Genomic DNA, 13,179 nt, shown 5'->3' with positions numbered 1-13,179 from the left:
ACAGATTGAGTGATACATGAAACAGAATGTACGATTTTCTTGACTTTATATATAGATTATATAATTATTATTAATAATTATTAAATATAACTATATAAATAATAATAATAATGCTTTTAATATTCCTTAGTAAAATTATAATAATAATATTAATAAAATAATACTAGTAATATTAATAACAATAATAAAATTAATAAGAATTATGATAATGATAAAAATAATAATTTTTAGTAATAATAATAATACTATTTAATAATAATTATATTAATAATAATAATCACAATATTATTTATAAGATAATACTAATAATACATAATGATAATAATAATAATATGATGATATTAATAATAAAAATGATAATTTTAATAAATTTTATAATAAGCAATAATAATAAAACTGTTAATAATATTATTATTATTATTATTATTAATACGAATAATCATACCAATTACGGAGTATAATAAATGATAACAATATTAATAATAAAAATGATATAGCAATTCTTACATATCAACTTTGATATCTATATGTTAGGTATAATAATATTATCAATACATATATTACTATTAATATTGAAAGTAATATAGTAATTGTGTTTTTATTTGCAACTAAGTTTAATATATTAATATTATATCTTATTAGCTATGTAATATTTTAATAATTATATTATATATCCTATTATAACATTTATTGGATATTGAATCAATAATATACATATAGACAATGATATCATGTATAAGTGTGTATATATTCTTTTTAATTGTACTTAAATTTTGTTTGTTATTTTACATTTTTATTTCTAATTAATTAAAGTGTATCCTATTTATTCAAAATACCATATATATTCTTATATTTATATTTACATACATATATTTACATATTTATTTATAGACAATAGTTCGTGAATCGTTGGTAATAGTCAAAGGTTAACTGAATTCATGTAAACAGTTTCAAAATTTTGTAACTCAACATTACAGACTTTGCTTATCTTGTCGAAATCATATTAGATTTAAGTTTAAATTTGATCAAAAATTTCCGGGTCGTCACAATTATCGTTCTACAAACACACAAAAAATAACTTAAATGTATATAAATCAAATAACATATTTTCTAACATTTTATCATTTATGTAAAACATTAATAACAAGGAGGTTTAAGTAATTTACCAAATGTTTAACTATCGATTTGCTTCCATGCAAACTGTGGTATTGGACACAAGACCGGTTTTTTGCATTTTGCTCATAACGCTTTTGGTATTCTTCGTTAAGCATCAAGTCAACAAAAGGATTCCAGAGTTCGGCTTCAATGTCCGGTGGTGGGTGGGAACGAATAAAATTCATATCATTAGGAAAGTCGTTTACAAGGTTTTTGTAATAACCTTGTTGTTCACTTTTTCCGTTTTCCATCTATCCCCCGCTATCTTGTTAATAGCAGCTCGGACTTGTTGTTCTCTCTCCGATTCTAGCCAAGTTTCAATTTTAAAGAAATTCTACGAAAAAATAATAATAGATATATTAGAAGATTGTATATAAGAAACGCATATATATATATATATATATATATATATATATATATATATATATATATATATACACGTATATATATACACGTGTATATATATACATGTATATATGTATATACGTGTATATATGTATGTATATGTATATGTATATGTACTAATTAGTTAAACTTACACGGATATTAATCCAAACTAATTCTTTTGAAGAACTTGGCACATCCGCCCAACACGTGTAATGTTTCGGGAACTTTGGGGACCTAACAACACTAGCTATAAAATTAACAAACATTGAACTATTAGGGCCTATCGGATTAACGGTTCTCAACGTAAAATCAAAGTCAATGTCGAGTCGTCCGTGAGCATCTCTCAATTTTCTTAAACCTATGTTTTTTGTTTTTCCCCGTTTACCCCTTGCATTAGGTTGTGGATCGTTATCTTGGCCATCGGCCCCAGCACCAATCATTAGGAAAATGAGAGCAAAGAAATTCATCTGCATAAATACAAATAAAGTGAATAGAACAATGATATATACATATACATTTATACATATATATATATATATAAATATATAAATATATATATATATATATATATATATATATATACATTATATATGTATATATATGTGTGTGTGTGTGTGTTTGTGTGTGTATACATATACATATATTTCATGCGAAAAATTTAAAAAGACATTCATAGAAATAACATTCATAAAAATATTAAACATTTGATTACAACAACAAGCGTTTTTTGATAAATGACAAGAATTACACATCAATAATCATCATCATCATCGCTAGAGTAAGCTTCATTTAGAGGAATTTGGGGATTTAGCTCATCGTCAGCCACTACATCATCATCATCATCATCACAAATGTCATCATCATCATCATCATCAACTTCATCATCATCATTAACTTCATGTGTTGGTGGATTAAACTGAATTGGTATTGATTCTACGGGTACACTCATACTTGTATAAGTCATATTATCTAAATCAGCATCAAGGCTAAGATCGAATGAATTGGTTTCGTGTACAACATCCCGTATGGTGTCTTCGATAATGTCCATATCTCAGAGTTTTCGATGATGTACCTCATGAATGACCTTCCAGCTGCTAGAGGTTTGTGAAGGATCGTCGATGTAAAAGACTTGTTGAGCTTGTGTTGCAAAAATGTGTTGATCATCTTCGTACCACTCATCTTTCGTGTCAATACTAGTTATGTTATTCACTTTAACTGTACGTTTACGATTCTGGGTGTTCTCAGTTTTGAACCACCGTCATCTGAATAACACAACACTAAATGCACCACCATAATGCAACTCAACAATATCTTTCAACCGACCATAATACTTAGAGACACGAGCACCGACATCTGCGAGTGTTGCAATTCCATTATTTTGTGTTGTGCGTCGATCATCACTATTGCTAACCACAAACCTGACACCATTCACATTGCAGGCACTGTAATGGTTTGAGGTACCCACCGGTACTTCAGATAGACAGATCAATTCATCGCTATACTTCGATCCGTCAACTGATCGTAGTTCACGTATCTATTAAAAAATAGTTATCAAACGTAAATTAAATTTATGTATATATATATATATATATATATATATATATATATATATACACACACATAATGAGTTTACCTGGTTGGTGAACCAACTAGGAAAATTTGTTTTCCTGTCTATATTGGGGTTCTCTGCTTTAAACTAACTGTAAATGTTCAAAGAGAATTGTTAGTATGATCAACGTTTACACAGTTAAGTCATTAAAAATTCATATTTTAGTATAATGACTTACTGTTTGTATTCTTCGATGTCAGAACAATTGTCGAGTACATACCAGTGAAGTTTATCCTGAACATCCCGGGCCAGAGATTTGAACACACCTTTACTGATAAATTTACATAACGAGTTGAACACACGAAACTCACATGACCTAATTGGCTCGTCCGCATATCTGTCAGGATGATTAAATCTCGTCTGTATACCTTCAAGAGACATTGAACATGCAGTTAATGCTTCATCAGCAACGTACCCCCCAGCTATACAACCTTCAGGCTTAGCTTTATTTCTAACATAATTTTTGAGTTTTTTCATGTATCTCTCAATTGGATACATCCACCTCATGTAAACAGGCCCTCCATATATAGCCTCTTCCGGTAAATGCATCACCAAATGAATCATTATGTCAAAAAAAGTGGGAGGGTAAATTAACTCGAGAGTACATAACAGTTTAATCAATTGTTTTTGAGCTTTCAACATGTCTGCCACCATTAACTCTCGAGCACAAATTTGCTTAAAGAATGCGCATAGCTGCATTATTGGTGTAGAGATGGTTTCGTCCAAAAACGCGTTAACTCCGACCGGTAATAATCGTTGCATCATGATATGGCAATCATGAGATTTCATGTTCGTAATGTTGGTATTATCCTTGTTTACTTTGTGCCTGAAGTTTGATCCAAACCCATCTGGAAGTTTTACTTCTTTAATGAATTTACAAAAACTTACCTTGTCTTCGGGTTTTAAAGAGTATTTGGGAAGAGGTTTGAAGAATTGCCCATCTTTTTTACTTTTGGTGTTAGGTTTGAGCCACAAATCTTTTCGAATACCCAATTTTTCCAAGTCAACTCGTGCATTGTGAATGTCTTTGGACTTGTCATTCATTAATAAGGTACCCAAAATAGCCTCCAACACATTTTTTTCAATATGCATGACATCCAAGTTGTGTTGCAGTGGAAGATATTTCCAATACTTAAGTTCCTGAAAAATAGAAATTTTAGTCCAGTTGTGACGACAATTAGGGGGACGTTTTCTTTTTTCACCAACATTTGTATGATTTTTATCGGGATTACCAACTGGCAACAAATCTGTAAGTTGGTTTTCGATATCAGTTACTTTGTACTTTCTAGGTTTAGAGGTATGATCAACCTTACCATTGAATTCTAAGCTTTCTCTGTATGGGTGATTCGATTCAAGGTTCGGTCTGTGACTGAAAAAAACAATTTTGTTTTTCACACGCATAGCAGGAGTATCCTCGTTACATGTAGGGCATGCTTTATAGCCTTGGCCACTCCAACCGGACAAACTACTACGGGCAGGATAATCGTTTATGGTCTAAATAAGCATTGCTTTCATTTGAAAATACGTGTTTGTAACTGAGTCATGTGTAACAACCCCTTCGGACCATAAAATCTTCAGTTCATCAACTAAAGGCCTCAAGTAAACATCAATATCTTTTCTAGGTAATTTAGGACCAGGAATTAACAGAGTCAACATGAGAGAACTTTCTTTCGTACATATCCACGGCGGCGTATTGTACGTTAATAATATGACTGGCCACATGCTGTAAGGATTATTCATGTTGCCGAATGGATTGAAACCATCAGCAGCCAACCCTAGTCGAACGTTTCTGTGTTCACGTGTAAAATTCGGATATCTTTTGTCGATTTCTTTCCAAGCTCGACCATCTACCGGATGACGCATCTTACCCTCTTCATTGCACCGCCCAGTAGCATGCCAAGTCATATCCTTTGCAGTGTATCTGGAACTGTACAAATGTTTTAGTCTTGGAGTTATTGGAAAATAACGCAAATCTTTATTAGGAACTTTTTTCCCCGTTGTGCGTTCATCTTTCTATCTACTCTCTTTACATATTGGATAGTTTTCCAAATCCTGGTATTCTTTATAAAACAAACAACAATTATTCTTACAAGCATGTATCGCTTGATACCCTAAACCGATCTTTCTCATCCACTTCTTAGTTTCGTAAAACGATTTTGGAATCGTGTTATCTGGGGGATGTGATTGTATGAGTAATTCCAACAATTGGTCGAATGAAGTATTCGTCCATTTGTTCAAGACCTTAATGTGTGTTAACTTGGCTAAAAACTCTAATGAGGACAACTTGCTATCGGGATATACCTCGGTTTGGGTGGAGTCAATTAAATTATGAAGAGCAGTTGTGGTCGTGTCATTCATAGTCTCATCGTCATTCGGACCTTCGTCCTCAAAATTAGGAACTTCCTCCAACTGAATATCGTGCAAGAAATTTCTTAGAGGGTCCGTTGTGTTGTGTACTTTGGGTGGTTGTGATAGTTCACCGTGATGCCGCCATATGGTATAAGAGGGTTCAAACCCATATCTAGTTATATGGGCTTTTATATGTTTAGGTTTAAGAAAAACCGTATTACCACAATGTTTACATGGGCAACTACACTTACCGTGTGAATCCAAATTGTTGTTACACCTCTCAATAAATGCATTAAGACCTTTAATAAAGTCAGGATTAAATGTATGTCGTATAGTAGTCCACCTCTTATCAATCGTCATAGATATTCCCTAATTAAATCAAGTTTAAAACAGCAGAAAACTTTAAAATTAAAAACACTTAATATATGTATAATCAAAGCCGGGTGGTCCAACTATGGAAGGCAACCTAACCCACTCTCTGAATGTTTTGTCCAACTATGGATGCGCACAACTAATTTAATAGTTAGCAAAAATTCGGCAACATTTCCCCTAAACTCCCCAAATATGTCGTATTAAACTCATATTTGTAGGAGTAAAGGGAAAATGTGTACCAAAATTTTTGTAACTAGTAAATAAGTTATACGCATCCACATCCTAAAAGAGATAAAATACACAGAAAGCAGTCCCAAAAAGGGGACCTTCCAAAGTTAATTTCTAATAAATTAACCTTGGATGGGTATTCTATAGGATTGATTAATTTCGAACCTAAGGTACAACTATTCCGAAATTAACCACTAAACCTAACAATGTTCATAAAACAATAAGCATAAACATAAACATAAACAATAACATTTACACTTATACTTATACAAACTAAACATACAACTTTCATCATCAAACCCATCAAACATAACTTAATTTTCAGTTTATATTAATTAAAAAAATATTAATTTTCAACCTATATAACAAACATAATCAACATACATAAGCAAAATTCGGATTTAATTAATAGCAATAAGTCAAAGCATGTTTTTCTTGAGCATAAACATAATCACACACAACAATCTTCAAAACATAAACACAAATTTCGAATTTAATAGCAATAACTCAAATTGGTTCATAAAAATTCGGATTTAACTAAAATAAGCAAAAAAAAAAATTGGATTTAACAAAAATAATGAAGAACATACCTTTGTTAGTATTATTAGAGTTGGATTTGGTTGAATTTGATTCGAAATACCTCAAAATCGCCGGAGTTCTTGAAGAGTTTGGGAGTGGTTTTTTTTTTGGTAAATGGCGACAGATTGCTCCAGGTACAGCTTTTTGGCCAAATTTTTTCCCGGACGACTTGTCGTCTGGAAAGGTGAACTGGAGGGAAACGAAAAGTGCACCGCCATTTTTTTGGTGAAATTTTTAAATAATTAATTAATTTCAATCAAAAATTATTAATTACTTAAGTATTTATTATTTATTTGGTGAAATTATTTATTAATAAAATCTATATAATTACTTAAGTATGTAATCAAAAATTACTTCTAAATAATTTTTAATTATTTAAATATTATTTTTAGTTACTTTTAAATTATAAATTTACTTTTAAAATTACTTTTAATTAATTAAAAATTACTTTTATTTAATTAAAAATTAATTTTATTTAATTAAAAATTAATTTTAATCACTTAAATAATTTTTTAATTACTTATAAATTATATAAATTAAATCCTAATTAAAACCTAATTATCATCATCGTCGTCATCGTTAAATTAATCTGTTATCATCGTCATCGTCATCGTTAAATTAATCCGTTATCATCATCGTCACATATCACCGTAATCATTATCATCATCGTCATCATCGTCATCATCGTCATCATCGTCATCCGCGTCACATGTGATGTCAAATCTTTGGCGGGAAACATTTGGTGTGAAATTTTTGGCGGGAAAACAGATGATGGCTTTTTGTGCGAGAAAATTCTTCTATATAACTACCCCACCAATCACAACACTAGATGACTGCAACAATATGGCTGATAATTACCATTATGGTCCAGTGAAAACTTTGCCTGTGAAATTTTGTCGATCTTGTAGTTCAAAGATGGTTCTTAAAACTTGCTTGACTGATGAGTACCAGTACAGTCGACGATATTATGGTTGTGGTGGTAGGTTCGGCACCTTGATGTCTGCACTTTATAGAAAACGAAAAATTTGGATTGATCCGCTCTAGTCTGAGAGGGCGCTTGAGGTGATACCAGAATTGTTAAGGTCCAAAAAAGATCTAGAACGTTCACTCAAAACCGCAAAACGTCAAGCAAAAATGTTGAAACTGATGTTAATTTGTACTTTTGTAGCATTTGTGTCGTATTTCATTTTCAACTAATCGATGTAATCACCTATGGAAGTATTGTGTTGTAGTTTGTAGTTTCAGAATTAATTTCAGTTTCTAGTATTTCAGTTTCTAGTATTTCAGTTTCAGTATTAGTTTGTAGTCTCATAATTAATTTCAGTTTCTAGTATTTCAGTTTCCACTATTTCAATGCATCTTCATGCTTGATATTGACGCCAGCCTTCCATCATCTAATCCACCACCACCACATTCATGACCAACTTTGAATGCTTAAATTGTGTTATTGTTGTATTTTGAATTTCAATAAATTGTTGTATTTTAATAAACTGTGTAATTTTAATTTTCAATAAATCGTGTAATTTTAACATTGGATTCTTGTAATAAAGCTGTGTTAAGCAGAGATGCTCTGCATAAAGTTGTGTTGAGCATAGATGCTCTGCATAAATTTGTGTTAGGCAGAGATGCTCTGCATAAAGCTGTATTCAATATGTGATTTTAATTCATGACCACTGGATTCGTTCAAATAAGTGCTTCAATCCCTTATAAATACACCCCCTCGATTGTGCAGTGGGAAACAACTTTCCTTTTTTTGGAGCCATTTTTTCCGGTACAATAATTGGATCATATCTTTCCGGACGACATTGGGTCATCCGAGAAAACTTTGTGGATCTACTTAATGAGTAGCCATACACACTCTTTTCATCCATATCCACCCATTCAAGTCTCTCTATCTCTATCTCTGCAATCACACTATGAATCAACCAACAAATAATAGACCTATTAGTGAAGGTCGACAAGTCAGACTACAAGATTTTCCAGAGATCGATCGTGAATTCAGAATAATGGGTTGGCTTCCTTTCCTTTTGCTTCATAAGTTTTTTTTCCTGCTCTCGTGTATCAATTCTATTCCAACTTTGAATTCACTAATGAACAATTGGTGAGGTTTCAAATCTATGACAGGCAACACGAGTATACTCTTGAACAATTTGGTATGATATTGGGCGTACCATTTGAAGGTAAAAATAACTATTTTCCCAGTGAAGACCTCGAAGCTCTTCCTCAGGATATTTCAAAATATGACATGGCCATACTTGTGTGTTGTATTGCGGTTCCATTCAGAACTATAGAACGTTCAGGCATCCTTGACGAATACCTTCGTCAATATTGCTATAAGAAATGCACTTATTAGGAGTAACATGTACCACCGCGAACCAAACGTCACTCGATTGTCAATGATCGAAGCATGTCTTCACTGGTGCATAACTCACAACATCCAAGTAAATATTGCTCATTTGGTCGCTTCCCGAATGAATCAACTTCGTTATGCAGAAACAAGACCTCATCTTCCGTACGGAGCATTTCTGAACCGTCTATTTACTAGTATTGGTGCGGTTGAAGGTCTGGTGGGACGACGTCCGATAACCACGTTACCTATCGATCGGTCCTTCATTTCTGAAACATCGGCAGCATCGAGCTCAGGTTCTGAAAGTTCGTCCACTAAATCGGATGCTCGTAGTCATCCTCGTCGTCGTTATTAGTGTGTTTCAATACCAGTAACTTTGTAGTCATGTGCTTGAAGTGTGTTTAATTCAGTAAGTGTGTTTAAATTTAGTAAGTGTGTTTAATTTTAGTCGTGTGCTTGAAGGATATGTAGGACGACGTCTGATAAGTAAGAGTGTTTAATTCAGTAAGTGTGTTTAATTCAGTAAGTGTGTTTAAATTCGATAACTTTGTATTATATTAATTTAATGTTTGTCGTTTGTTGTGTTTAATTCAAAAAAATTCGTTTGTCTACTTAAATATCTCTTTATATATAATAACAGATTTATCTACTTACAATCCGTTTTCATTCAAAACAAATGACAACAACATAACAATTTCATTCAACAGAACTAATACAACCGATACAATTACAAACGAGACACAAATACAAACGATACAAATACAAACGATACAGAAATACAAACGATACAAATCCACCCAAGTTAACTAACTAACTTAAAGGAAAGTTAAAAAAGTGTTTTCGTCTTCCAAAACCAAATAAAGAGAAATGCGATCAGAACGCCAACTTAGGGTTTCTTTTATACCGTTCCACTGATCGTCGGTACGGAGATATGTGGCGGACAATTTCAGAACACAGTCATCTTCATAAAACAAGACGTCCGTGTGTTCGAACGGAACATTTTCTTTCAAAAAGGTTAAAAGCTCATCTAAACCAACGTTGCGAACGTCAATGTTTTTGAACGTAGCTTTTGAACCACGCGTATAATCATAAACTTTCATTTCATTACGAAATTCACTTTCGTAATACACTTCGATTGAGACAATCATCGGCGAAAGGGTCACCATTTTGAGTTTGGAAGTGTGATAGTGCAGTTTAAGTGTTGGATGTGTGTTAGATATGTGTTCAATATGTGTTGAGGATGAGGTATAAGTAGGCAAATTGAACGGTCGTCCCAAAATGTATTTCCAAACGATAAATCGTCCCCAAAGGTTTCCCAGACGACTTGTCATCCGGAGAAAAAAGCCCGCGAAAACTATTCTCTTTTGGAGCCAATTTTTTACGGTACAATAATTGGATCCCATCTTTTCGGACGACATTGGGGTCGTCGGGGAAACTCTGGTCAAACAATCTGGAAAAAGCAAACAGAAAAGGCAATAAATTTTGTCGGCTTGTGGCTTTTTGCGAACGACTTTAGTCGTCTGGAAAGGTCTTGTCCGGAAAAATCGTTTTTCTTGTAGTGAAAAATACCTTGTTGTCCGTGTTAGAATATAAAGAAGAAAAGAAGCCATCAAGATACAACTAACCCAACTACTTCATTCCAAATATACCAGTTGCCCAAAAAAGAAGGCTCATTGCCTTTTTTTTAATTATACTCGTTAGTTTTCTTGTTATATAAATAGGAGTTACAGTTGTTTGTAATTTCACCAATTCAGAAATGATATACCATCAATACAAGCTTTTTATTTCTCAATTCTTATTATTGAACTAGAGCTAAAGGTGTGCTCATACCAGATCAAAGCAAACACCTTTACAATTGCAATCATCTACCACAATTTGAGCTACCATATTTGGAGACGGTAACTTAAATCAAACCCAAATAACCACAAATAGTAGCAAAATAAAAGGTTACCTGAACACCCTCTGTCAACCACCACCGGCCACCACTAATGATATCGGCTAAAAAATCACGTTTTTAACCTCGATATTAAGTTCCAAAAGCATAAAATTCCAAACTTTTGTCGGCAAAATAATCGCTTTTTCGGTTAAATTTATAGATAAAGTAATTACGAAGACGATGCAAGAAGAATCAAGAAAATCGGAGCTAAAACGAAGATTCTTGGACGAAAACGGTGAAAAATAAGAAACCAAGTTACGACCCAGTGAATTCAGCAAGTCAGGCAGGCCAAACGGCCTGCCGAACATTTGCAGGCATTTTTCACTTCTATTTAAAGGCTTGTTTCATACATTTTCAACACACCTCTCCTCACTCTCTCATTACAATACACTTTCTCTCATTAGAGCTTTCAAGGCCTTCTCACCTCCGAGCGGGAAATTAAGTACCCGGAGGCGAACGCCGAAGATTTTAATAGGAGAGGTCTTGAGGATGTCAGCACTTGTAATGGTCCAGATCTCGTATGTAAACGGTGAACGCTTTCCTTAAATAAAGATATCTTGTTACTTTAAGTTGCTTTCATCTTGCATGCTTATCTATCCATTGCAAATGTTTATTATGTGTTGAATACTTTATCTGAAACTTATGCTATTGTTATGCTGAAACCTTGATGGTTAGAAGTTTAATTTTCGGATCACCCTTTCCGCTTATACACGTGGCTATAACCTAGTATTAGGACTTGATCAACCCTAGGATACAAGGTAAGTAGTTATGTGTGCTTAACGTCACAATAGGGATATAGTACCTACGTACGAATAACCATTTATTCGTCAAAGAAGAGCTGCCCATTTAGGTTGTGACTAGAGTAGGCAATATACAGTTCAGTGAACACTGACTTGCTCAGAAGCACAATTCGCGTCAGAAGCACCGTTCTTGAGATGTTGTAAGATGATCCGGGGTTGAGTAAGTGATTCCAAAGGACAGACCTCTGATCCAATTATCAGTACCTTAGAATATCTAAGATTGCACATCTGTTAATGTTAAGGCATAGCTTAGTATTAAGTGGTGGAATATTACTATAGTCAGACCAACTAGGATTAAGAAAAGTTGAGGCTTTCCTTTAGGGATATACCACTTTGTTCATGTACCTAGGATTTTATCCATAAGGTCGTTTAAACCTTCTAAGGTTAACGTTGGGACTAGGGATATCCGTCTTAGCCAGAATCTTCAAAGCCTAAAGTCTTAGTGACAAATCAGTTAGGTTCATAGCCCAGTTAATTGAGGTTTAGTGTTTATTCTAAGAAGTTAAACTCTCGTGATAGCTCCCCATCATGATTGTATTGTTCATACATATCCATCTTTATCTTTATAGTTACATTATTATTAGTAGTTAATCTTAATCTATCACCACTTGTCACCAGGATTAACTAATAGGCACTTTTGTCCCACGTTACTGAGCAAACATACAAAAATACGAACCTGAGTTACATTTACCACTTACTCGTTAAAAGGAAGACAAGTAGGTGAGTTATAGCTAGGAAACCCCAGCTAAATATAAATAATAAAAACATTACTCTATTTTGGTAACTAATTCTGACGTGTTGCGACCTAACGACACCGCACAAATAAAACCGTCCATTTTGGCCATATCATAAAATAGAGTAAGTTTTTGGCGCCGCTGCCGGGGATCGAATTTTCTGTTTGTTAAGGTAATCGTTGATTCTATTAAGATATCTAAGATTCTTGAGTGGTGTCTAAGAAAGACAATTATACACGGACTTAGTTGTTGGATTTTCCAAACAGTCTCCAATTATATTGGAACCAAAAGGATCCTGCCTCTCCGTTGTCGGCCTGGCCACTTGTTTCAAAGATAAATTGGTAAGAAACGCACATGCTTAATAAACAGGGAGTTTGTCGGTATAGGATTTAAAGTCACCATTATAGTAAACCCTTTTAAAACTATAAAAATAAAATATTAATTATGGTATTAATTTCTGTAGATTCCAGTTCAATCTTAACCGATTACGAAGAAAGTGCGAAAGGCAGTTGCTCTCCCACAACTTCGGAAACCGGAGAAGTTTTTCTTTATAAATATAAAACCAAAATGAATCTGAACCCTAATGAATCTCGTCAAGAATTAATTCTTGATCCTTGTAGTCCAAGAAGCCAGATAACCTCATCCGACTTAGAGAGTTCATTGCTTTTGGATAAGTTTTACTC

At 33.3% G+C, this 13,179-nt stretch overlaps 1 protein-coding gene across 1 annotated transcript; it reads right to left on the bottom strand.

The window, feature by feature from the left end:
* Positions 1-2,800: 2,800 nt before the first annotated feature.
* On the bottom strand, positions 2,801-5,056 carry LOC139890263 (uncharacterized). Its single transcript, XM_071873156.1, has 4 exons — positions 4,677-5,056; positions 3,330-4,520; positions 3,176-3,209; positions 2,801-3,076 (listed from the first exon to the last, which is right to left on the bottom strand). Exons 1-4 carry the CDS (start codon positions 5,054-5,056, stop codon positions 2,801-2,803), a joined length of 1,881 nt encoding a protein of 626 aa, XP_071729257.1.
* Between the last annotated feature and the right edge of the window lie 8,123 nt (positions 5,057-13,179).

This window comes from Rutidosis leptorrhynchoides, chromosome 2 (assembly GCF_046630445.1).
Source record: "Rutidosis leptorrhynchoides isolate AG116_Rl617_1_P2 chromosome 2, CSIRO_AGI_Rlap_v1, whole genome shotgun sequence".
NCBI classification, from domain to species: domain Eukaryota; kingdom Viridiplantae; phylum Streptophyta; class Magnoliopsida; order Asterales; family Asteraceae; genus Rutidosis; species Rutidosis leptorrhynchoides.
This window is presented reverse-complemented; position numbering and strand designations above follow the sequence as displayed.